At 37.1% G+C, this 27,655-nt stretch overlaps 1 protein-coding gene across 12 annotated transcripts in view; it reads left to right on the top strand.

Annotated features, from left to right (window-relative positions):
* WDPCP (WD repeat containing planar cell polarity effector) overlaps positions 1-27,655 on the top strand; it is a 429,099-nt gene that overhangs the window by 365,297 nt on the left and 36,147 nt on the right. For all 12 annotated transcript variants that reach the window (XM_072768570.1, XM_072768566.1, XM_072768568.1 and 9 more), the window contains one exon: positions 20,381-20,460. In XM_072768570.1, the coding sequence (XP_072624671.1) occupies positions 20,381-20,460 (80 nt within the window). The remainder of the gene's footprint in view (positions 1-20,380; positions 20,461-27,655) is intronic.

The raw sequence follows: 27,655 nt of genomic DNA, 5'->3' as shown, positions 1-27,655 counted from the left end.
TTAAAAAAAAAAAAAGAAAAGAAAAACAAAACAAGAAACTATGAGAAGGGAGCTAGTCCTACTAGATATTAAAACATCTACCTATAAAGCCTTTTTACACTGTCACACTTGAAATTTTATTCTTATGTGATTATTAGATTAATATCTGCTTCCTCATTAACCTGTACACTCCATGAAGGCAAAAACTGTGATTCTTAGATATTATCATTTCTTTAAGCCCTATCACAATGTCTGGTACATAGTTGGCACATTGCAAAGCCTACTGTACTCTTCAAGTTCTCAAGTGTGTGGAGGAGAAAGAGAAATGATATAGGTAAGAAATAAGCAAAAATACATAACTGAAGATCATTCAATTAATGGTTAGTACTAGGAAAAAATACAAAGAAATGGTGATTAGTGAAGGTACTATTTGAGTTAAGGGCTGAATGACAAGGAGTCATGTATGTGAAGTATATTGACAGTGGATTTCAGGGAGAAGTATCTGCACATGCAAAGGCCCTAGGGTAGAAAGAAGTCTGGACAGTTTGAGTAACAGAGAGTCAATACAGCTAAACTGTAAAGGGGGGTGGAAGAGGATAAATAATTAGAGCTGTAGGCCATGTCCATGTGTATGATCTGTGTTTTAATTGCAGTGAGAAGCCCATATAGGATATTAGAATGTGTGGTGTGCAGAATAATGGCCTGCCAAAGATGTCCACATCCGAATCCCCAGAATCTGTAAATACAATAATGTGGCAAAGGGGAATTAAGGTAGCAGATGAAATTAAGGCTACTAATCATCTGACTTTAAAATAATGAGTTTATGCTGGATTATCTGGATGGGCCTAATGTAATCCTGTGGTGGAGGGAAGCAGAAGAATCAGTGTCTGGTAACTCATGGTAACTCACGGTGAGATGGACTCAACCTACCACTACTGGCTTTGAAAACAGATGAAAGGAACCATGAGCCAAGGAACGCAGGGAAACTCAAAAACACAAGAAAGTAGATTATTCTCTAAAACTTCCAGAAAGGAATGCACCATATTTAAATCACTAAATTTGTGGCTATTTGTTATGGCAGCAAGGGAGATCTAATACATGGGGTTAGATCTGCATTCTTAATAGATCATTTTGAACAACTGGGCTGGCATGATAGGGAAAGGTGCCTTGACATCAGTGGGTTTGTTTTTTTTTTGTATTTTTTTTTATCAGAGTTCGATTTGCCAACATATAGTATAACACCCAGCGCTCATCCCGTCAAGTGCCCCCCTCAGTGCCCGTCACCCAGCCACCCCATCCCCCCCCACACACACACACCTCCCCTTCCACTATCCCTTGTTCGTTTCCCAGAGTTAGGAGTCTCTCATGTTTTTACACTTCACCATCTGAACACTAGGGCTCAGGGCTACATCTGAATATCAGAACTGCATTAGGGAAGTTTAGCTACCCAAAGATACTTAAAGTTTTTGTCTAAAGGAGTTCAGTAATATCTTAGGCTCTAAAAGAGAGAGAAGCAGAGAGAATAGAATGGCAGCGCAGCCAACAGACTTACAGCATGGGCCCACTCACCAGGGGTTAAGGATGTATCTACTTTTGCTCACTGTTGTATCCACAGCATTCAACTTAGTACCAGCCACAGAGTGAGCATTCAACAAATATTCCATCCATGACTGAATGAACAGTAAAATATCAGCCTACTTTATAAAATGTCCTCTTAATTTTAAATCTTTCCCATTCGTTATTTACATTCTTCATATGGTTATATGACTGAATAAAATGTTAATTTCTGGGTAGCCTATGGCAAAATAAGCAATGTGAACTAAACATACAACTGGTTTTGAATAGACTGCACTGTGCTCAAGTTTATAAACAAAGTTACTTAAGTGTAAACTATATGAGGGTAGATGTTTGTCCTTTTTTTTTTTTAATTCACTGCTGGATCCTCCAGGACATAGAAAAGTACCTGGCACATAATAAATGCTTAATATCTATTGAATAAATACAAGAATTATTTTTATAATATGAGAATACGTAAGATGTAAGAATATATAGCTGGTAGTAAGTGTGGTAAGTAGACACTTTAGATACCCCCAAATAATCAGGCACTTGCATATTAACAGCAATTACAACATCTTGGGTATAAATGAGTGTTTTTAAAAATCACCATTATGTGAATTGACTGAGATTTTATATTTTATAAGACACTACCACTATTATTCAAATAGTTGGTTTTCATATTTTTGATGTGGCTAAGATAAAAATCATTCAAATGGTTAGCTTTTCATATTTTTGACATGGCATCTAAAAAAAGTCAAACAATTCAAAGAAAAAAAAGTTTAGAAAGAAAAAGGGCAGAGTGAGAGGGCTATGATAAATAAATTAAATGATCCTAGAACTAAATATTTAACTTTAGATTTGGCACTGCCTTAAACTAGTTATCATATTTCAAATAATTCCATTTCTCTGGTTGCTTCAATATTCCCATTTGTATTAGATTATCCCCTTTAAGGTCTAAGATTCTTTACTGTAGAGCAATCAAACCTTATATTTGTAACAAATGTATCTACTTTTATATTTACTGTCATAAATTAACCATAAAATTGATTTCCTGCTCTTTATTATATCTGAATTCATGCCTAAGAAACTCCAAATGAAATACTCTCTTGTTAAAAAGTTACTACATTTTGGCTTGGTTTTATTTGATTTGTATCTAAGCAAATTTCCTTTAAGTTAAAACAAACAAACAAACCCCCGCCCCTCATCTATCCATAATCCTTATGTGTGCCTATAAACAATATAATTGATGAAAATTTTCAGTGTTTACAAAACAAAGAAAATTGTCAACAGAATGCCTGGCGGTAGACTTACCAGAAAAAAAATTTACAGCCTATAATTCATGAAGATTGGCTCAAAACAAACTGTCCCTGCCAACAGAAAATCTGACAATTATTCTGTTGTCTAATTTGGCTCAGCTTAAGTTGACCTTGTTTATTCATCTCAGTCTTTTAATTCTTGTTAACTTGGCATAAGAAGAGAACATATGGCATATGTCTAGGAAGTCCATTTCTGCATCTTAAACTGAAATAAATGTAGAATATACTGAGCATTTCCAGTGTGCAGCTATTAAGGTAACTAAATATATATTACACAGGATTGATTAGGTTCAAATTATCCCCACTAGATAGTTTTTGGTTTTATAGGCAGCAAACATAAAACAAGTACAGACATCTTTTTCTGAGCCCCAGTATAGGACTAAAACTGGCCAACTTTAATCATTTCCAAAGAAGACCGTCAGTCTTAAGCTCTTTTAAAACATAAAAATTAAAGGATATCAGCAGTTTGACAACTTAGAGATGTTTACAGGTTTTTGCTGAATCCCCAGCTATGTTTAAGAAAGGTCATCAAGATAATGTGAGGAATATCCATAACGAGAGCTGGAGAACAAAAAAGAATTTCCATTTTCTCTGTAGCCTAATCTGGTCTCCAATGAATTTTCTTATTTTCATTATCTGACCCACTAAAGTGTACTGTGAAGGAGAAGTTTTATTTGTTGTAGCTTTAATGTGTCTCAGGAAAAGCTATGAGGAAAGAGGTGCTTTACAGATTCCTGGCTCTATTATAGAACCATAGTTCTCCAGTACTGGAACTAGAAAGGCAAATGCCTTGAAAATCCAAAGCTCCAAAATTTATGGGTTAGCGTTTTCATTTGGAATGTATTCTTTTTATTAACAAAGCGAAATGAAAAACATAAAAGTATAATTTCATGTACAAAGTCCTATTAGTATTACACATTTTGAAACCCTTAACCTTTATTATTAGACTTCCCCATCCTTCTTAGATAGTATTTTTCTTCCACAAAGCTCAGAGCATTCAAAATATCCTAACATTTCACCTATGCGAGGGGATCCTTATTACCTAGGTATTCATTATCTGAAATCCTACAGTTACAGGAGTTTACATAGGGCAACAGTCTTCATAATGCGAAATATTTATGAATGAGCTAACTACTTATATAACCTTAGTCCCCACTCAAATATCCCTCCACAGTGAATACAAGCATCTAAGTCCACCTGTTATTAAGTGCTAGATCATCAGTGCCTTCACAGATTGTCAGCTATGCAAACGCCTAACCTGGCAATACAGAGACATTTCTAAACAACTAAAAATCTTGCATAAAGAATATTTCATGAGCTCCATGAAAGAGACAGAGAAATATTAGATCTTGTGCAAAAACCATTGATAAATTAGGAAATGGCACTGAGACCAACTATATGAAAAAGAAATTCCATAAGGATAATGAAATTTTAAAAACTGCAAAAGAAAATGAGTTTACTATCAAAGTATTAATAGAAGCCACAAAAAATGAAGTCCTTAAATATTTCTTGAAAAAGTGGCTTTCTTTATGATGATGTGTGTTGTGAAAGTCAAAAGTGAAGTTAAAGATGCCATACAACGCTCCTATAGAATCTAATCCAAGAATTTATGCAGAGTTGAAATTATAACCTACCTTTTAAGCTTATCCATATGACTTTTCCTTTTATTTTTTAGTTTGTTGTTTTTATTAATTGTATTTTTACTATTTAAGGTGATTTTCCTTTTTAAAAATTTTTTATTTAAAGATTTGCTTATTTACTTGAGATACAGCATGACAAGGAGGGGCAGAGGGAGAGGGAGAAGGGAAGGAGACTCCCCACTGAGCAGAGTCACACAGGGCTTGATCTCACAACCCTGAGATCAGGACTTGAGCCAAAACCAAGAGTCCCACACTCAACCCACTGTGCCACCCAGCTGCCCCTATGGTGATTTTCAATCCCAGTTTAAAGGGACTCACTTTGGAGCACTTCAGTGGCTCAGTTAAGCGTCTGTTTCTTGGTCTTGGCTCAGGTTATTGTCTTGGGATCCTGGGATGGAGCTCCTGTTGAGCTCCCTGCTCAGGGGGGAGTCTGCTGGTCTCCCTCTCCCTCTGCCCCTCCCCTAACTTGCTCTTTTGCTCACTCTCTAATATAAAATAAATCTTTAAAAATAAAGGGACTCACTTTAAGGAGCCTTTATTTATACATTTATTTTTACCTGAAAGCAGTTATCCTCAGATGTGGACCTCATGCAGCCATGTTAAAATATTTAAATGTATGGTTTCAAAAAAATGAAATGGATGCCACTGAGGACAAAGCAGGAATATCTCTGTGCCTTTACTGTTCTTCACTATTTCTTTGGGTCTATTTTTTTTAATCTCTCTGCCATATTTTTTGAATCTAGGATCACATATCTTCCTCTATCAACAAAGAGAAATCAAAAGTTAGGAAACTGAAACTTTCAAGGAGAGAATTAAAAAAAGAAAGAAAAAAAAGAAAATAACCTAAAAAAATAAATAATGTCATATACACAGAAAATAATTGTAAAATATGCTGGTTTTGCTATTTCATGTACAACTGAAAACAGGTGGACAGAGGTCCTGAATTACATTCTGATCTGACAGGTGTCCAGGAAAAATCCTCTAAATGGGGCCTGAAACACCCTGATGCCGCCATGTAATACCTTTTCCTTATAGACCAAGCTATTGGTCTGTTACCTATGGTTTGAGACACGCCAAGCTTTGCATCTCCCTTCTCAGAGAGAAACTGCATGTCTGGAATAAGGGAGAGGAACATGTATCATCTATAAATCCCCTAAACTTAGAAATTATAGTTATTTTGCTTTTCTTATATATGTTTCAGTAAACCAATTTTGGAAAATTGTTGCTTTGTGTCCCAAAGCACGAAAAATAACAAAGCATACTGTGTGCTCTTTATTACATCACAAAATGATGTATAAAATGTCTTTTAGTGATGTTAAGATTACTTACTGGAATTCTCCATTACAGGTGGTACCTAACTTAACGATGGTTCAACTTGGGATTTTTTTACTTTGTGATGGTGCAAAAATGATACACATTCAGTAGAAACCATAGTTCAAATTTTGAATTTTGATCTTTTCCTGGTCTAACAATATGTGGTACAATACTCTCTTGTGATGCTGGGCAGTGGGAGCCAACCGCAGCACCCAATCTGCCACATGATTAGGAGGGGGATAATCAACCGACACACTTAACCACCAGTCTGTACCCATACAAACCTTCTATTTTTCACTCTCAGTACAGTATTCAGTAAATTACATGAGATATTCAACACTTTATTACAAAATAGGTTTTGTGTTAGAGCATTTTGCCCAACTATCAGCTAATATAAGTGTTCTGAGCATATTTAAAGTTGGTTAGGCCAAGCTGTGATGTTTGGTAGGTTAGGTGTATTAAACGCATCATCAACTTTGGGTATTTGCAACTTACAATGAGTTTATTATAGGGTGTAACCCCACCAAAACAGAAGATCTGTGTGAAGTTCCCCATCAACATTTTGTCTAATGTTTTGGAATTTACCGATGAAAGCTGCTTAGATTATCATTTAATAAGGGGTAGTGAAATGGTGATTTTCTAATTCATTCATTCCTCCTGCATTTATAAGCCAGAATTCTTCTATATAGGAAAAAAAAAGTTTCCTTACCAACCAGTTATTTACCCTGAAAGGCAAAGTAAAGCATGATTAGTTCCCTAAATTTACCTATCATAAATTAAGCTATCAACCTGCAGTGGTCACCACAATTTTGAGGGGGAGGAAGAGGGAAGAGTCAAATACATTATTAAAATGGTGCTTAATGCGTTTCAGTGCATTGTGGTTGTCAAAAGTTCAGAAATCACAGAGTAAAACTAGTGAATTGCCAAAGTAGTAATTAGTAAAAGTTTATTGTGCGCACACCAAAAAGGGTGTTTCAAACCAGAGGCCCCAAGGCAAAACATGGAATGAGGCTCAGGGGTATATTTTTATAGAACAGCTTATATAGTGAGAGAGCAATGACTGTTTATTCTTCAGAGTGATTGGGTTATATAAAATTTTTCTTAAATGATAGGCAACTGGCGAGTGGTTACCTTATATCAACTCTAGAAAATAATTGAAGTTTTACTTATAATTTCCACAAGCATAAGCAAGAAATGACCCAGATTAAATTAGTCTTGCCAAATGAGCCAAATTAACCTTGGTTTGTAGAATGAGACTGGCTTTGTCTGTTGAGGGAATTTTCAAGGCTGGTTGCCATTTTTTTTTTAAGATTGATTTATTTATTTTTGAGAGAGAGAGAGCAAGAATGCAATCATGAGTATGAGAGATGGGCCAAGAGAGAGGGAGAGAAAAAGGCTCCCTCCTAAGTACAGAGCCCAATGCAGCGCTCTATTTCATGATCTTAAATCAAGACCTGAGCCAAAATCGAGTCGGACGGTTAACCAAACAAGCCACCCAGGCACCCCTCCATTTGTTTTTAACATGACCAGTATTCTTTTTGAAGGTCTTATAAATCTTATAAGGTTTTTCAGTTTTTCAGTAATTTTGGCAACTATATCAACTATATCAAAAAGATTTAAGTATCATGACTTACAATTTCACTTCTGTAATATCTACATACAAATGTCCATCACATTGTTATCATAAAAGTAAATACCCTTAAATGTCTATCTGGGGATTACTGAGTAAATTACAGTATATCCAAATATTAGAATAGTATGTAAGCCTTAAAGAATCATGATTATCACATTCTGGTTCCAGATGGAATGAGCACACTATTTATTCCTTTCTCTCCTATTGAATGCGGCTAAAATCCTACAAAGAATGTACAGAGTAGCTATTTGAAGACTCTGGAAAGTAAATAGTGGCAGATAGATTGAGAAAGAAGACCAAAATCTGAAGCACCTCACTTTATGGTGAAATTACCAATATTTTTTCCTTCATTTTGCCACCACTTGGGCCTGGAGCCAGTATACAGCCAAGGAAGGAGGTGTGTGGCAGCATGGAGTAACTGAAGTACAAGGTACCAAAGGAGAATACAGATAGGAAGGACATCAAGAAAGTGACCCCATTAAATTATTTATAAACTCCAACTTTATACCCCAAGCCTTTGCATGTGTAGATCTAATCTTAACCAGCATATAAAAGACTTTGAAGTCTAAGCTAACAGATAAAGTATCATCCAAGTTCCAGGTTGACAAGTGACATATGGGCAGATCTAAATATTATTGCAAAGACTTTAAAAACTAAATTGACATTGGAACCACAGCTCTCAGAGATATATTGGAACTTGAAACCTAAACAACAAGATCAGTTAGTTTCTTGCTAGAACAAAAACATCAACATTTATCATGGGGGCAGCCCGGGTGGCTCAGTGGTTTAGTGCCACCTTCGGCCCAGGGCATGATCCTGGAGACCCGGGATCGAGTCCCATGTCAGGCTCCCTGCATGGAGCCTGCTTCTCTCTCTCTCTCAATCTCTCTGTCTCTAATAAATAAATAAATAATCTTAAAAAAAAAAACATTTATCATGGGATTTCACCAAAGAAGTCATACAATATTCAAAATGTCCAGGACCCAAAATTACTTGGCATATAAAGAACCAGAAAAACTCCACTCACATGAAAAAAAAAAGCAGTCAATAGACAACAACACTGAAATGACATATGTGGGAATTATCTGGCAAAACTTTAAGCAGCTTTACAAAAATTCTTCAACAATCATAAAAACTGTTGGAACAAATAAAAAATAGAAAGTCTCAAAAAAGAAATAGAAAACAGAAAAAAAAAACAAATGAACTCAAAAATAAAAACCAAATTTTTTAAAGCACACTGATGGCTTCAATAATAGCAGATCTGAGATGAAAAAAGGAAAGAGCCAGTGAACTGGAAGACAAGTCAACAGAAAATATCCAATGAACAACAAAGAAAAAAATTTTGAAAAAAATTAAGAGAGCCTCAGGGACCTATGAGACAATGCCAAAGTCTAACATTCATAACATCAGAGTCCTAGAAAGAAAAGAAAAAGAGTGTCACACTGAAAAAAACAGACAAGGAAATAATGGCTGAAAACTTCTCAAATATAGTGGAGAAAAACTGAAAGAATTTGTTTCCAAGTGACCTGCTCTAAAAGAATTACTAAAGGAAGTTCTCAAGACAGAGGGAAATTATACCAGAGAAAAAAACAGAACTTCAGGAATGAAGAAAAAAGAAACAGAAATAGTAAATATAATAGACTGTTCTCCTCTTGAGTTCTTTAAAGTGTTTGAAGATTGAATGCAAAGATGTCTAACATTGGTGAGATACTTAAATAATAGAGTGTTCTATAGTCATGCAGAAGAAGACTACAAACGTGCAAAAAGTAAACAGTAAAGGGAAACTATGTGGAAAGGATTCTATATCCCACTTAAAATGTTAAAAAAAATTTTTAGTAGACTAAGAAAAGTTAAGCTTGCCTAGAACAACCATTTAAGAGACTACACAAAAATAAAGAAAAACACAATAAATTAAAATAGAATACTAAAAGAAGTTAAAATATCCCAAAAGAAGCTACAAAAGAAAAAAACCGTGGAAGAAAAAAATGACAAAAAATAGATTTAAATCCAAACATTAATGTTAACACACAGAGTAATCAAAAGACCTTTTTCAGAATATATTTTAAAAAATCACAGTCTAATCAAAATAGTATGTATTAGCATAAAAGACACACAGAATGGAAAAAAATAGAAAGCCCAGAAATAAACCCTTATATGTGTGGTCAACTAATTTATAGTAAAAGGAGCCATGCAAATAATGGGGAAAGGACAAATCTTGTCAACAAATGATGGTGGAAAAACTAGACAATCACATGCAAAATGAAGCTAGTGTCCTATCTCATACTCCTTCCAAAAATTAACTCAAAATAGATTAAAGATTTGACTGTAAGACCTGAAACCATAAAATAGCTAGAAGAAAACAGGCAGTTAGCTCCTTGATACTGATCTTAGTAATGATTTTTTGGATCTGACACCAAAAGCAAAGACAACAAAAACAAAAATAAACAAGTGGGACTATAGCAAATTAAAAGGCTTCTTCACAACAAAAGGAAACCATCAACAAAATGAAAAGGCAACCTACTGAACTGGAGAAAATACTTGTAAATCATTTATCTGATAAGGGGTTAATATCTAAAATAGATAAAGAATTCATACAACTCAATAGTAACAAAAAATAGGCACAGAGTCTAGAGATTTTTCCAATGACATACGAAAGGCCAACAGGAACATAAGAAGATGCTCAACATCATTTACCATCAGGGAAAAGCAAATCACAGCCACAGTGAGATATTACCTTACACCTGTCAAAATGACTAAAATAAAAAAGACAAGAAATAACAAGGGTTGGTGAAGATGTGAAGAGAAGGAAATCCTTATGCACTGCTGGTAGGAATGTAAACTGGTGCAGCTACTATGGAAAAGAGTATGGTGGTTCCTTGAAAAATTAAGAATTACTATATAATCTAGCAATTTCATTTCTTGGTATTTATTCAGAGAAAATGAAATCTCCAACTTGTTGGCCTTGTAAAAGGAGTTCAGAAGGGTTATTCCTCTTCATTTTCCTGGAATTATCTGAGAAGGATAGGTACTAACTCTTCTTTAAATATCTGATAGAAAAAAAAAAAAAAAAAAAAAAATTATCTGATAGAGAAGGGAGGAAAGATGGCAGTGTAGGAGAAGGACCCTTATCTTAGAACACAACTAGGTAACTATCAAATCATTCTGAATGCTCAAGAAATCAATTTGACTGATAGAACAAACTGCACAACTAGGAGAAAAGAGGCCACATCGAGGAAGGTAGGAGGTGCAGAGATGTGGTTTGGGAGAGAAATGGATCACAATTGCTGTGGAGGGGAGGGAGCCCCGGTTGCAGAGAAAGGAGAGAGAGAGAGGGAGAGAGAGGAATGCACAAGGAGAACACCTCCCCAAAGCTAGGAAGACGCAAGGGGCTGATTTTCCTGAGTTTTTGCAACCAGTAGGGGTCAAAGACTGGTTCCAAAGGTTGGCAGGCTTGGCTGGGATACAGCCCTGAGGGCGCTGCCCTACTCCTATAGAAAAGGCAGGTGAGCAGCCCCTGGGACAGATAGCGTGATGTGAAAAATGCTTATACTGCACAGAGGAAATCATTTGCTCCTCTTGGAGCCCATCTGTGAAAGGTGGCATTCACAGACATGCCTCTCTCGGGACAAGAGTTATCAGGCACGATTTCCCTTCCTCACTGCTTGGCATAGTCACGGAACCACCTGCTGAGGGTAGCTCGCTGGGAACTGGCTGCCTAGCCTGCTTGCTCTTAGTTCCACACCCCTGTTCTCTGGCACGACTGCCCTTCTTGGTCAAATCTGCATCCATCCTAGTGCAGTGAGACCCTTCCCCAGAAGACCAGCACAGGCCCCCACCACACCACATCCCAGAAGTTTGGAATTTTAAGTCATCAGGCTTGGCCGAGATAGAGCCTGAAGTGCACTATGCTGCTCCTAGCAGGCAAGCAACCCAGACGGAAAACTGATCTGAAAAAACTGATCTGAAAAACACCTAGGATGTATAGGGAGAGACTGTTTGCTCTTCTGGGAGTGCTTTACTGAGACAGGCAACCATGGAGACCTCTCTCTGGAGACAAAGCAACTGGCTTACACCATTTCCTTCATCCACCCCCCAGTAAATTGCACAGTGCCACCACTGGCTACCTAACCTATTACATCAAGGCCTGCCCCATCCCCCCAAACTCTGCTGGTACTGCCCTTCTTGGAGGTATGTGACTTAGTCTCAGTGCAGTGGGCCCCTTTCCCAAAAGGCCAACAGAAACCCCTGCACACACCAAGTATGCTGAACAGAATTCTGCAAGGCTTCAGTTCTAGTGGAAGTAGCATCTGGTCTCACTTAACAAGCAGATCAGAGCACACCTGTTAAAACTTGCCATACACAGACTAAGGGCCAAATGCTGCCCACTGCAGGCAAGAAGAGCCTCTGCAGACCACAGGCCTAAAGGATAGAGGAGCCAAAACACAGCAGCAGAGAGCATGCAGCATACAGCAGAGACACTCTTTGAAGTGCCAGACCCTGGACACCATAAGACCTCTTCTTCATAAAGCCATTACTCTGAGGAACAGGAAACATAACAGGCTTTCCTAACACAAAGAAGAAGAGACTTAAACAAACTGCCAAGATGGAGGAATTCATCCCAAATGAAACAAGAAAAAGGCACAGTCAGAGATCTAACCAAACCAGATATAAGTAATATGCCTGATAAAGAATTTAAAGCAACAGGGATGCCTGGGTGGCTCCATGGTTAAGTGTCTGCCTTTGGCTCAGGGTGAGATCTTGGTCCTGGGATCAAGTCTCACATTGGGCTCCCTACAAGGAGCCTGCTTCTCCCTCTGCTGGAATTTCTGCCTCTCTCTGTGTATCTCTCATGAATAAATAAATAAAATCTTTAAAAGAAAAAGAATTTAAAGCAACAATTATAAGGATATCTCACTGAGCTTGAGAAAAATACTGAAGACTTCAAGGAGATCCTTACTACAGAGGGAAAATAATTTTTAAAAATAGAAATGAAAGATCCAATAATTGAAATTCAAATGTAATTGTACACCAGGATGTAATGAGCACCAGGATAGAAGAAGCAAAGACATAAGTAAGTGATACAGAAGATAGAATAATGGAAAAAGAGGAAGTAAAACAAACCAGAGAAGAATTATGGATCATGAGAATAGACTTGAGGAATTCACTGACTCTATCAAATATAATAGCAATTGTATTAAGAGTCTCAAAAGAAGAAGAGAGAGAAAAGGAGATGGAAAATATATCCGGGGAAATAAAACTGAACACTTCCCTAGCCTGGAGAAGGAAACAGACATCCAAATCCAGAAGGCACAGAGAACTCCCATCTAAATCAACAAATGTAAGCCAATACCAAGGCATGCTGTAATTAAAATTTCAAAATATACTGATAGAGAAAAACACCTAAAAGCAGAAAGAAAAAAGAAGTCCCTAACTTACAAGGGAAACCCACAGGCCTGGCTACAGATCTCTCCACAGAAATCTGGCAAGCCAGAGGGAGTGGCAGGATATATTCAATGTGCTGAATGGAAAAAATACACAGCCAAGAATACTTTATCTGGCAAGATGTCATTCAGAATACAAGGAGAGATAAAGAGTTTCCCAGACAAACAAAACCTAAAGGAATTCATGACCACTAAACCAGCCCCAAGAAAATTAAAGGGGACTCTGACTGGAAAGAAAGAACAAAAGCAACAAAATCTAGAAAGGAACAGAGAAAATCTCCAGAAACACTGACAAAACAAGTAATAAAATGGCACTAAACACATATGTATCAGGAAGCACTCTGAATGTAAATGGACTAAATGCTACAACCAAATGACACAGGTTATCAGAATAGATTAAAAAAATAAAAAAGACCCAACTATACGCTACCTACAAGAGACTCAGTTTAGACCTAAAGACACATGCAGACTGAAAGTGAGGTGATAGATAGAGGAATATTTATCATGTTAATGGAAGTCAAAAGAAAGCCAGGGAGCCATGCTTATATCAGACAAACTAGATTTTAAACTGAAGACTACAACAAGAGATGAAGAAGGGCACTATATCATAATGAAGGGGTCTATCCAACAAGAAGATCTAATAATTATAAATATTTTTGCCCTCAACCTGGGGGCACCCAAATACATAAAACATTAACAAACATAAAGAAACAATTTTATTAATAATAATACAGTAATAGCAGGGGACTTGAACGCTCCACTTACATCAATGGAAAGATCATCTAAGGAGAAAATCAATAAGGAAACAGTAGCTTTGAATGACACACTGACCGAGAGACACTTAACAGATATATTCAGAACATTTCATCCTAAAGTACAGAATATAAATTTTCTTTTAAATGCACATGGGGCATTATCCAGAAGAGATCACATAGTAGGTCACAAATCAGGCCTCAAAAAGTACAAAAAAACTGAAATCATATCATGCATATTTTCTGGCCACAATGCTATGAAACCAGAAGTCAACCACAAGAAAATATCTGGAAAGACCACAAATACATGGAGACTAAGCAACATGCTGCTAAACAATGAATGAGTCAACCGGGAAATCAAAGACATTTTTAAAAATACATGGAAACAAATGAAAATGAAAACATGACAGTCCAAAACCTTTGGGATGCAGTAAAAGTAGCTAAAAGAGCAATACAGGCCTACCTCAAGAAGCAAGAAAAGTCTCCAATATACAACCTAACCTTACACACACCTAACGGAGCTAGTAAAGGAACAACAAATAATGTCTAAAGCCAGCAGAAGGGAACTGATAAAGATCAGAGCATAAATAAATGATAATAAAAAGAACAAAAAAAAAAAGTAGAACAGATCAATGAAACCAGGAACTGGTTCTTTGTAAGAATTAACAAAACTGATAAGCCTCTAGCCAGACTTATCAAAAAGAAAAGAGAAAGGACCCAAGTAAGGAAAAATCACAAATGAGAGCAGAGATATAACAACCAACACCACAGTAATATAAACAATTATAAGAAAATATTATGAAAAACTATGTGTCAACAAATTGGACAACCTGAGAAAAATCAATCAATTTGTAGAAATATATAAACTACCAAAAGTGTCCCAATAAACAAAAGTCCAGAGCCAGATGGCTTCACAGGTGAATTCTACAAAACATTTAAAAGTTTCAAACTATTCGAAACTATTCCAAAAAATAGAAATGGAAATAAAACTTCCAAATTCATTTTACAAGGCCAGTATTACCTTCATTCCAAAACCAGACAAAGACCCCATTCAAAAGGAGAACTATAAGCAAAATTTCTCCACAAGGTACTAGCAGACTGAATCCAACAATACTTTAAAAGAATAATTCACCAGGATCAAGTGGGATTTCTTTTCTGGGTTGTAGAGGTGGTTCAATATCTGTAAATCAGTCAACCTGCTACACCACATAAATAAAAGAACCATATGATCATTTCAAGAGACGCAGAAAAACTGTATGATAGAGTACAACATCCATTCATGATAAAATCTCTCAACAAAGCAGGGATAGAGGGTGCATACCTCAGCATAATAAACGCCATATACAAAAAGTACACAGCTAACATCATCTTCAATAGGGAAAAACAGCTTTATCTCTAAGGTCAGGAATAAGACAGGGATGTTCACTCTCACCACTGTTACTTAACATTTACTTGAAGCCTTAGCCTAAGCAATCAGATAACAAAAGAAATAAAAGGCATCCATATAAGGAAGGAAGAAGTCAATTTCCCCTATTTGTAGATGACACAATACTATATATATAGAAAACCCAAAAGACTCCACCCAAAACTGCTAGAACTGTTATATGAATTCCATAAATTTACAGGGTACAAAATCAATGTACAGAAATCAGTTGCATTTCTATACACCATACTGAAGCACCAGAAAGAGAAATCAAGGAATCAATCTCATTTACAACTGCACCAAAAATGGGAAGATACCTAGAAATAAACCTAACCAAAGATGTGGGGATGCCTGGGTGGCTTAATCGATTAAACAACTGCCTTCTGCTCAGGTCATGATCCCAGGATCCTGGGCTCAAACCCCATATCAGGCTCTCTGCTCAGCGGAGAGCCTGCTTCTTCCTCTCCCTCTGTCCCTCCTCATGTTCTCTATCTCTCAAATAAATAAATAAAATCTTGAGAAAAAAAGAGGTGAAAGATCTGTACTCTGAAAACTAGAGAACACTTATGAAAGAAATAGAAGAAGACACAAAGAAATGGGAAAACTTTCCATGTTCATGGATTGGAAGAACAAATATTGTTAAAATATCTTTACTACCCAAAATAATCTACACATTTAATGTTATCCCTATCAAAATACCACCAGTAGTTTTCACAGAATTAGAACAAACTATCCTAACATTTGTATAGAACCACAATAGACCCCTGATACCCAAAGCAATCTTGAAAAAGAAAACCAAAGCTGGCGGCATCACAATTCTGGACTTCCAGCTCTATTTCAAAGCTGTAGTCATCAAGACAGTATGGTGCTAGCAAAAAACAGATGCCTAGATCAATGGAATAGAATTTAAAAACTCAGAAACAAACCCACAATTATATGGTCAATTAATTGACAAAGGAGGAATGAATATACAATGGGAAAAAGACAGTCTCTTCAACAAATGGTGTTGGGAAAAGTGGACAGCTGCATGCAAAAGAAGGAAACTGAACCACTTTCTTACATCATACACAAAAAATAAACTCAAAATGAATGAAAGACCTAAATGTGAGCCAGGAGACCATTAAAATCCTGGAAGAGAACGCTGGCAGCAATCCGTTTGACTTCAGCTGTAGCACCTTCTTACTGCACACGTGTGTAGAGGCAAGGGAAACAAAAGCAGTGAACAACTGGGACCTTCATCAAGATAAGAAACTTCTGCACAGTGAAGGCAACAATCAGCAAAACTAAAAGGCAACCTACAGAATGAAAGAAGATCTTTGCAAATGACGTATCTGATTAGTTGGTTAGTTTCCAAAATCTATAAAGAACTTACCAAATTCAACATCCAAAAAACAAATAATCCAGTTTAAGAAATGGGCAGAAGACATGACTAGACATTTTTCCAAAGAAGACATAGAGATGGCTTAACCAGCACATCAAAATATGCTCAACATCGCTCATCACCAGGGAAATACAAATCAAAACTATAATGAGACACCACTTCACACCACTCAGAATGGCTAAAATTAACAACACAGGAAACAACAGGTGTTGGTGAGAATGGAGAGGAAATGGAATTCTCTTACACTATTGGCAGGAATGCAATCCACTGGTGCAACCACTGTGTAAAACAGTACAGAGGTTCCTCAAAATGTTAAAAATGGAACTATCCTATGACCTAGCAATTGCACTGCTCCATATTTACCCAAAGAATATAGAAATACAGATACAAAGGGACACATCTATCCTGCTGTTTATAGTAGCATTATCAACAATAGCCAAACTATGGAAAGAGCTCGAATGCCCATGGGCTGATGAATGAATAAAGAAAAGATGATTTATATATACAATAAAATATTACTTAGCCATCAAAAAGAATGAAATTCTGCCATTTGCAATGAAATAGATAGAGCTAGAGTATATTATGCTAAGCAAAGTCAGTCAGAGGAAGACAGACACTCTATGATTTCACTCATATGTGGCATTTTTAAAACAAAATGGAATAACTTCGGGGGGAGGAGAAAACAAACCAAGAAACAGATTTTTAACTATAGAAAACTGGAAGGTAGGTAGGTGACTGGATGGGTTAAATAAGTGATGGGCAGGCATTAAGGAGAGCACGGGTTGTGATGAGCACTGGATGTTGTACGTAAGTGATGAATCACTAAATTTTACACCTGAAACAAATATCCCACTGTATTTTAACTAGCTGGAATTTTAATTAAAATTTAGAAAAAAAAATGTTTGGTTGAATTTACCTGTGAAGCCATCTGTTCCTGGTCTTTGTCTTCAGGGAGTTCTAAATACTGCTTAAAGTAACCAAAGACCAAAATAAATGGAGACAGGCCCCATAGTTATGGACCAAAAGACTCAACATGGTATGCATGTCAGTTGTCTTCTGATTAATCTAAACATTTAATACAATTTTAATCAACATCTCAGAATGATTTTACATAGATACAGAGAAGCTGATTCCAAAATTTATACAGAAGGATAGGAATTGGAATAGCAAACACAATTTTGAAGAAGGGAAATAATGTTGGAAAAATCATGCGTGATATTAAGACGTTTTCTAAAGCAAGAATTAGCAAACATTTTCTGTGAAGGGTCATTTAGTAAATGTTTTAGGTTTTGAAAATCATAGAGTCCCTGTCATAGATAGCTATGACAGCAAAAAGCAGCCACTGACAATACGCAAATAGGTGTGGATGTATTTCAATAAAACTTTATCTACAAAAATAAAGTTTCTGTAAATTACCTTAATTAATCTCATGGACTGTGGTTTGTTATTCCCTACTCTACAACTATACTAATCAAGAAAGTGCAGTATTATAAAAAGGACACATAGATTAATGAAATAGAATAGACCATCCAGAAATAAATCTATGTATATATATGCCCCATTGATTTTTGACAAAAGTACAAAAGCCATTCAATGGAGAAAGAGTACTCTTCAACAAATGGTACTGGAACAACTGGACATCTTATGTGTAAAAGCAATGAGCCCCAAACTAAACCTCACACCTTATTCAATAATTAACTTAAAATGGATTCTACACCTAAATATAAAATGCAAAACTATAAAATTTTTAAAAGAAAGTATAGGAATAAATCTTCATTATCTGGGATTAGACTAAGAATTCTCAGATCTGACACTAAAAGCACAATCTTGATCATGCCCTGGGCCGAAGGCAGGAGTTAAACCGCTGAGCCACCCAGGGATCCCCCTAAAAAAATCTTAAAAAAAAACAAAAAAGCACATGAGAAAATATTCAATGTCATTAGCCATGAGGGAAATGCAAAATCAAAACCACAATGAACTACCTCTGCATACCTACTACATTGTCTATAATAACAAAAAAAATACTTATAATACCAACCACTAGTTAGGATGCACAGGAACAAAACTCTCTATACCCTGCTGATGAGAATACCAAATGGTAGAGCCATCTTGGAAAAAATTCTGTAGCTTTCTACAAAATTAAACATATATTTACCATATGAGCCAGCAATCATATTCTTGCATATTTACACTAGAGAAATGAAACCTTATATCACACAAAAACCTCTACATGAATGGTTAGAGTCATTTTATTTATAGTCACCAAAACCTGGAAAAACAAATATCCTTCAAAAGATGAATAAACTGATAGCATCTATACAGTGAAATACTCCTCAGCAATAAAAAGTAAACTATCGAATGTAACATCTTAGATGAATATCAAGAACATTACACTAAGTGATGGAATCCTGTCACAAGTTTTTACCTAGGATTATAGTTACATGACAGTCCTGAAGTCAAAACTGTAGTTATCAAGGAAAGACTAGTGGGGTTACTAATAGGGGAAAGTGTGACTGTTAAGTGAGAGAGTTTTTTTGGCATGCTGAGACTATTTTGTATTCTGATTGTGGTAGCAGAACAGAAATCTTTTTTTTAAAGATGTTTGTTTATTTTAGAGAGGGAAGGAGGAGAGGGGGAAAGAGAATCCTTAAGGGGACTCCCTGCTGAGCACAGAGCCTGACTAGGGGGGGCTCTATCCCAGAACCCTGAGATCATTCCCTGAGCTGAAATCAGAAGCAGACTGCTTAACCGAACTGAGCCACCCAGGCACCCCAGCAGTAACATATATCTATCTATACATCTGTTAAATTCATAGAATAGATATCTATTTTTTTAAAGATTTTTATTTTTACATCATCTCTATACCCAAAGTGAAGCTCAAACTCACAATCCTGAAATCAAGAGTCACATTCTCTTCCAACTGAGCTAGCCAGATGCCCCTAGAAACTATACCTTTAAATTTTTTTTTTAATTTTTATTTATTTATGATAGTCACAGAGAGAGAGAGAGAGAGAGGCAGAGACATAGTCAGAGGGAGAAGCAGGCTCCATGCACCGGGAGCCTGATGTGGGATTCGATCCGGGGTCTCCAGGATCGCGCCCTGGGCCAAAGGCAGGCGCCAAACCGCTGCGCCACCCAAGGATCCCGAAACTATACCTTTAAAAGTTCATTTTAGGGAAGCCTGGGTGGCTCAGCGGTTTAGCGCTGCCTTCAGCCCAGAGCATGATCCTGGAGTCCCTGATCGAGTCCCAGGTCAGGCTCCCCACATGGAGCCTGCTTCTCCCTCGGCCTGTGTCTCTGCCTCTCTCTCTGTGTGTCTCTCATGAGTAAATAAATAAAATCCTTTTTTAAAAAAAGTTCATTTTAATGTATAATAATTTAAATAAAAAATTTAACAAAAAATGTATGAGAGCTATATAAAATTTTATAAGGCAATATTATCTCAGCTTTGTTTTTAAAAATGCATAATAATAAGTATAGGAGCTAATTATCCAGGTGAGAACTCTGGATATTTGAATTATGTTAATGTTTTTTTCCTGCAGTTTTTAAATTTTTCTACAGTTATAGATTACTTTTAAAACTAGGAAAATAAAATTTATTTAATAGGAAATATTTTACCATGCATATTAATAGTCTAAATCCCAGCAGTTTAAGAGACTCACTTTGTTCCTATTACTTCTTTTGAAAATCATATATGTAAAACATTTTATTTGTATCTTAAATTTGAATTTAATTGTTCAAAAATGTCCTATAAATTATTTGATGATGGGAAAAATTGAAAACAATTTTCATTGTTTGTAACATTATGGTATTTAAACGATTGTATTGTTGAAAGGTTCCAAGGAAATGTTTTTATTACATTTTTTAAAACTTCAGAAATTTGCAAGTATTCAATATTAACTCCATCCTTTCTTTTTAATCTCTTTTTTCAATTAAAAAAACAGACAAGTACTTGATGGAAGAAATGAACTTGAAAAAGACACTCGTGCTGAATCTTTGATGACTAAGACCTGCAATGAAGAAGGTAATGGTATCCAAATTACCCAAAATATTTAAAGCATAACAGAATAACAATGTTATAACTGGCAAGAGCTTCTAGTAAATGAATAAAAATAAGTCCTTGGGCATTGCTAGTTAGTGTGTTATAAGATGGTTCTTGGATAATATAATGTAAAATACCAAGCCCACTGATTTTAGCAAAGGCTCAATTTTAGTGATCATACAATAAATTTGGGGATCTTGCTAAAATGTTGATTCTCATTGAATAGGTCTGTAGCAGAGCCCATGATGCCCAATTTCTAACAAGCTCTCAATCATGTGTATGCTGCTGGATTGGAGATTATACTTTGAGAAGCCAGGCTTTGTAGGCCATAGAAAATTGGCATGATTCTTGCCTAATTTAGTAAGAAAGATATGAACATAGTAAGTTAGACTATAAGTGGTACCCCCAGAAAAGCATGAGGAGGTAAGAGAGCAATCACTTCCAGCCAAGATGTTCAGCTGAGCAGGTGGCCTTCACAGATAAGAATATCAACATGCAGAAGAAACTATATGAGAAATTACAGAAAAAGCACAAATAAAACATAGATGACTGTGTGTGAAGGAACAAAAATGGTTAATATTTGAATGTCCTCACTATGTCCCCTTTTCACTTTTCTCTAAGATGAATCTTAGCTTGGCCTATTTATTTTCTTACCTTGCTCTCTGAAAAATGGGTCACTGCTACTTACTTCTTTGAGACTTTGAAATGCAAAATTTGGAACAAAAAAAAGATACAAAGAAGGACAAGAGAGGCATGTGGAATTATGAGACTTTATATGAAGTTTTGTGGGGGTTTTTTTTCTGCAGAGCCCAGACCTATGCTTCCTTCAGCATCTGAGGGAAGTGGACAGGAGAAAAAAAGAACTGTTAAGAAGGATTGCATAGTTCCAGGCTTATAGCACTTACTTTACTGCTATTGTTTTATAAACTGAGGTCTACCAAGTGTATGTCACAAAGCCTATACAATATATGGTCCCAACTCCAACCCAAAGTACTATCATTTCAACTCTAAAGTTTTTCTCATCTAAAATCTCAAAATTTCAATGGAATGATTCCTATAAAGGATGAGCAGTTAAATAAATAATTTAAACCAACGCTTTGGCATTAGTAGTTTAAAGATAAATTATTTCCTGTAGAGAAAGAAAATGGCATTTTCCTATTTTGTTTTCCTTTGAATTTGAAAAGAAGTGTGAAGTGAATAGCATTCAACAAAGCCAGCAGCTAAGGGATGGCTAAACAAGACGGCAGAACAAGAGGTCTCCAGCCCTCATTCCCCTGCCAAAAAAACATGAATTTGGCAAACATCCACAAACAAAAGTGCCACTATGGGAGCTTCAAAATACAGGTAGGAAGTTGTAACACCACAGTAGAGCCCAAGACAGAGGACTCTTTGAGAAGGCATACCCCTGCCCCAGGACCTGACTACAGACCCAGGAGCAGCTCTATTACCCCATGTACATGTTCTAGCCCCACCCATCCATTGTCCTGGTACCAGCCCTGCCCCCCAATGGACTTGAGGCAGGGATGACACCTCCCTGTGACCCTAGCAACAAGCCCACTGACTGCTGATCCAACTGTAGACCTAGAAGCAACCCCATAACCAGCTCCAACTGCTCAAATGTGATCCCAGAGTCGGTCTTGTCCACCCCGGGACCTGGGAGGAGACATGCCAATCTGTGTCCCAAGTAACAGGCCTGCCAACTATGGACTCAGAAGTAGCCTACCCACCTGGGTAACCAACACAAACTATGCCTGCTGATGCCCCCAGTAATAAACCAGCCAACCACTGACCTAACTGTAGACCTAGAAGCAGCCCCGTGATCTGGCCCTAGTTCTGCTCAACTGTACCCCTGGAGGCAGGCTTGTTTCCTGGTGACCTTCAGGAGTAGGTCTCTACCTCCCAAAAACACTCTGTAAAGAATAGAAGAAGTTCTTGCTCTTTTTGTTGCACAGACATCAGTGCAAGGCTATAAAGTCACAAATAATCAGGCAAACATAACACCACCAAAGGAAACTAAAAAGTTCCAGTAACCAGTGCCAAAAATGGAGCTCCATGAACTGCCTGACAGAGAATTTTTTAAAAAATTATCCTTAAAAAGCTCAATGGAGGGGATCCCTGGGTGGCTAAGTGGTTTGGCGCCTGCCTTTGGCCCAAGGCATGATCCTGGGTCCTGGGATCGAGTCCTACATCGGGCTCCTTGCATGGAGCCTGCTTCTCCCTCTGCCTGTGTCCCTCCCTCTCTCTGACTCTCTCTCTCTCTCTCTCTCTCTGTGTCTCTCATGAATAAATTAGTAAAACCTTAAAAAATATATTTATAAATAAATAAATAAAAAGCTCAATGAAAATAAATAAATAAATAATTTAAAAAAATAAAAAGCTCAATGAGCTAAAAAGAGCACACAGATAACTAAAGAAAATCAGGAGAGCAATACATGAACAAAATAAACTCAGAAAAATAAATGAAAACAAAAACCTAAAAGTTAAAAGTAAAGAAATAAAAATTATTTTAAATAAGGAGAAGGGCCTCTGGGTGGCTCTGTTGGTTAAGCATCTGCCTTTGGTTCAGATCATAATCCCAGGGCCCTGGGACCAAGCTCCTCATCGGGCTCCCTGCTCAGTGGAGAGTCTACTTCTCCCTCTGCCCTTCTCCGCCATCTCCCTACTCATGCTCTCTATTAAAAAAAAAAACAACAAACAAAAAACAAACCAAAACAAAACAAAACAAAAACAAAAAAAACACTGAAAGAAAAAAATTGCCAAACAAGAATACTTTACCTGGCAAAACTGTACTTTAAGAATAAAAGAGTAAGAGTTAAGATGGCAGAGTAGTGGAGGACCCTATATTTGCCTTGTCCATCCAGCATAGCTAGATACATATCAAATCATTCTAAACACCCAGGAAATCAATCTGGGAACTGAGAGAAGAAACTGCCTAACTAGAGGGAGAAAAGAAGCCACAACTTGAAGACTAGAAGATGCAGAGGTGTGATATGGGGGAGAAAGGAATCACGAGAGCTGCAGAAGAGAGGGAGCCCTGATCAGAGAGAGAGGACAGAATGAATAGAGTGCAGGGCATTGAACAAGAAAAGCACTTCCCTAAAACCACTGATAGGGAAAATGAGAGTGGCTGATTTTTCCAAGTTTTTAGAAGTAGCAGAGCTCAGAGACTAAAGTTTTAGAAGTCTGCAACATCTCCAGGTAGAGCCTGGTGGGTATAGAGATGCTCCTGTGGAGGAGGGCAAAGGCTCAGGAGCAGACAGTGAACAGTGTGCTCTGAGGATCCCCTGGGTGGCAGTGGGAGACAGTTCTCCTTCTAGGAATGTATTTGGGAGAGGTGGCACTGCCTCTCTAGGGACAGAAGAGCCTGTGGACAATATTGAGCTGCCCCGTTCATTAGCATATGAGCCAAGACACCTGCTGAGGGCAGGTCACCTGGGCTTTGGCTTCTTGCTGCACCTTACCATAAACTCCAAGCCTCCTGCACCTTTGTGTGACTGCTCTTATGGGACAAACTAGCACCAGCCACAGCTTGGCCAGACCCTCCTCCGAGGATCAGTGTGAGTCTGTAAGGCACTAAAATTTGGAGTTTTGAAACACAGACAGTGTACATGAGATAAAACCCAGGAGCACCGCATGACTGGGTGGGCAGACAACTCAGACACAGATAGGTTGAAGGCAGTGATCTGAGGGATGCCTGGGACACCTCACGAGAGGAGATTGTCTGCTCTTCTGTGAGGGTTTCCTGAGCAGCGGTGGGTATACATTCTACTCTCTGAGGACCAGAGAGCCCACTGATGCCATTCTTCCCCTTCCTCTGCCATCAGCACAGAGGGACTTCAGAGCAGCACAGCACCCCACAGTGGAGGCTTGAGCCACTTATACCAAGCCCTACCCCTCTGCACTCTGCAAGTCTTCTGAACTAGGGCAAGTGTGCCTGAGAGTCAGAAGAGTAGTGGGCCTCTCCCCCAAAAGACCAGCACAAACCTCCTGCATACATCCAGTCTACTCACCACAGAGTGCTGCAGAGCTTCAGCTCTAGGAGAAATAGGATCTAGCCTCTTTTAACAAGTAGACCTAAACTAATGAAAATACTAACCACTGCAGGCAAAGAGAAACTCTGCAGAGAACTGACCTAAGGTAAAAAGTAACCAAAACACAATAGCAGAATGCACACAGCATACACCAGAAACACTTCCTGAAGCTCCAGGACCTGGACATTATAGGACCTCTTAATATAGCCATTACTCTCAGGAGCGGGAAACATAACAGGCTTTCATAACACAGAAGACAGAGACCTACACAAAATCCCAAGAGGGAGGAATTCACCCCAAAAAGAAAGAACAAGAAGAGATAATGGTCAGGGATCTTAATCAAAATGTGTATAATATGCAACAATCAGAAGGATACTAACTGAGCTTCAGAAAAGTATAGAAAACACAAGAGTCCCTTAGTGCAGAGATAAAAGACCTAAAATCTAGTCAGGCCAAAATAATAATTAAAAATGCTATAACCAAGATGCAAAATGGACTGGATGTAATGACCACAAAGATGGAAAAAAACAGAAGAATGAGTAAGTGATATAGAAGATAAAATTTTAGAAAATAACAAAGCTGAAAAGAAGGAAAGAAAACTACTTCATCATGAATGTAGACTTATGGCATCAATGACTCTGTAAAGTGTAATAACATTCATACCATAGGAATCCCAAAAGAAGAAGAGAGGGAAAAGGGGACAGAAGGTTTATTTGAGCAAAACCTCCCTAACCTGGAGATGGAAACAGATATCCAAATCCAGGAGGCAAAGAGAACTCTAATCAAAATCAACAAAAGCAGACCAACACCAAGACATATTGTAGCAAAATTTGCAAAATACAGAGATAAGGAAAGAATCCTGAAAGCAGTAAAGGAAAAGAAAACTCTAACCTACAATGGAAGACAAATAAGGTTAGCAGCAGATCTCTCCATAGAAAGTTGGCAGGCCAGAAGAGAGTGGCATGAAATGTTCAATGTTCTGAATGCAAAAAATACTCAACCAAGAATAATTTATCCATCAAGGGTGTCATTCAGAATATGAGGAGAGATACAGAGTTTCCCAGACAAATAAACTTAAAGCAGTTTGTGACCACTAAACCAGCCCTACAAGAAATATTTAAGGAGATTCTCTGACTGGAAAGAAAGAACAAAAGCAACAAAATCTAGAAAGGAACAGAGAAAATCTCCAGAAATGCTGACAAAACAAGTAATAAAATGGCACTAAACACATATGTATCAGGAAGCATGTAAATGGAGTAAATGCTACAACCAAATGGCACAGGTTATCAGAATAGATTAAAAAAAAAAAAAAGACCCAATTATACGCTACCTACAAGAGACTCAGTTTAGACCTAAAGACACATGCAGATTGAAAGTGAGGTGACAAAGAAATATTTATCATGTTAATGGAGATCAAAAGAAAGCCAGGGTAGCCATACTTATATCAGACAAACTACATTTTAAACTGAAGACTGCAACAAGAGATGAAGAAGGACCACCTTATCATAATGGAGTGGTCTATCCAACAAGAAGATCTAATAATTATAAATATTTATCGCCCAACTTGGGAGTACCCAAATATATAAAACAATAACAAACATAAAGAAACAATTGTATTAATAATAATACAGTAATAGCAGGGGACTTGAACGCTCCACTTACATCAATGGAAAGATAATCTAAGCAGAAAATCAATAAGGAAACAGTAGCTTTGAATGACACACTGACCCAGAGACACTTAACTGATATATTCAGAACATTTCATCCTAAAGTACAGAATACAAATGCTTTTCAAATGAACATGGGATTATCCAGAATAGATCACATACTGGATCACCAGCCAGGCCTCAACAAGTAAAAAAAAGATCAAGATCATACCATGCATATTTTCTGACCACAATGCTATGAAACCAGAAGTCAATCACAAGAAAATATTTGGAAAGACCACAAATATATGAAGGATAAAGAACATTCTAAAAAGAATGAATGGGTTAAACAGGAAATTAAGAAACACAAAAATACATAGGAGCAAATGAAAATGAAATCACAACAGTCCAAAACCTTTGGGATGCAGCAAAAGTAGCCATAAGAGGGAAGTACATAGCAATACAGGCCTACCTCAAGAAGCAAGAAAAGTCTCCAGTATACAACCTAACCTTACACCTAACGGAGCTAGTAAAGGAACAGCAAATAATGCCTAAAGCCACCAGAAGGGAACTAATAAAGATAAGAGCATAAGTAAATGATAAAAAGAACAACAACAACAAAAAAGGTAGAACAGATCAATGAAACCAGGAACTGGTTCTTTGATAGAATTAACAAAACTGATAAGCACCTAGCCAGACTTATCAAAAAGAAAAGAGAAAGGACCCAAGTAAGTAAAATCCCAAAGAGAGCAGAGATATAACAACCAACACCAAGGAAACACAGTCAGAAGAGAATATTATGAAAACTGTATGTTGACAAATTGGACAACCTGGAAGAAATCAATCAATTCCTAAAAATATATAAACTACCAAAACTAAAACAGGAACAAACAGACAGCCTGAGTAGACCAATAACCAGCAAAGAAATTGAATTAATAATCAAAAGTCTCCCAGGAAACAAAAGTCCAGGGCCAGATGGCTTTGCAGGTGAATTCTACCACTTAAAAAAGTGTTAATTCCTGTTCTTCTCAAACTTTTCCAAAAAATAGAAATAGAAAAAAAACTTCCAAATTCAACTGTAAAGGCCAGAATTACTTTGATTCCAAAACCAGACAAAAATCTCATTAAAAAGGAGAACTATAGGCCAATATCCTTGATGAACACGGATGCAAAACTTCTCAACAAGGTACTAGCAAATCGAACCCAACAATATTTTAAAAGAATAATTCACTAGGATCAAGTGGGATTTTTTTTCTTTGGCTGCAGAGGTGGTTCAATATTAACAAATCAATTAACCTGATATATCACATTAATAAAAGAAAAGATATGAACCATATGATCCTCTCAATAGATGTAGAAAAAGCATTTGATAAAGTATAGCATCATTCATGATAAAATCTCTCAACAAAGTAGGGATAAAGGGAATATACCTCAACATCATAAAGGCCACACATGAAAGACCCACAGCTAACATCATCTTCAATAGAGAAAAACTGAGAG

This window comes from Canis lupus, chromosome 11, assembly GCF_048164855.1.
Source record: "Canis lupus baileyi chromosome 11, mCanLup2.hap1, whole genome shotgun sequence".
In the NCBI taxonomy this organism is placed as follows: domain Eukaryota; kingdom Metazoa; phylum Chordata; class Mammalia; order Carnivora; family Canidae; genus Canis; species Canis lupus.
The sequence above is the reverse complement of the archived record's forward strand: the minus strand, read 5'-3'. Positions and strand labels throughout refer to the sequence as shown.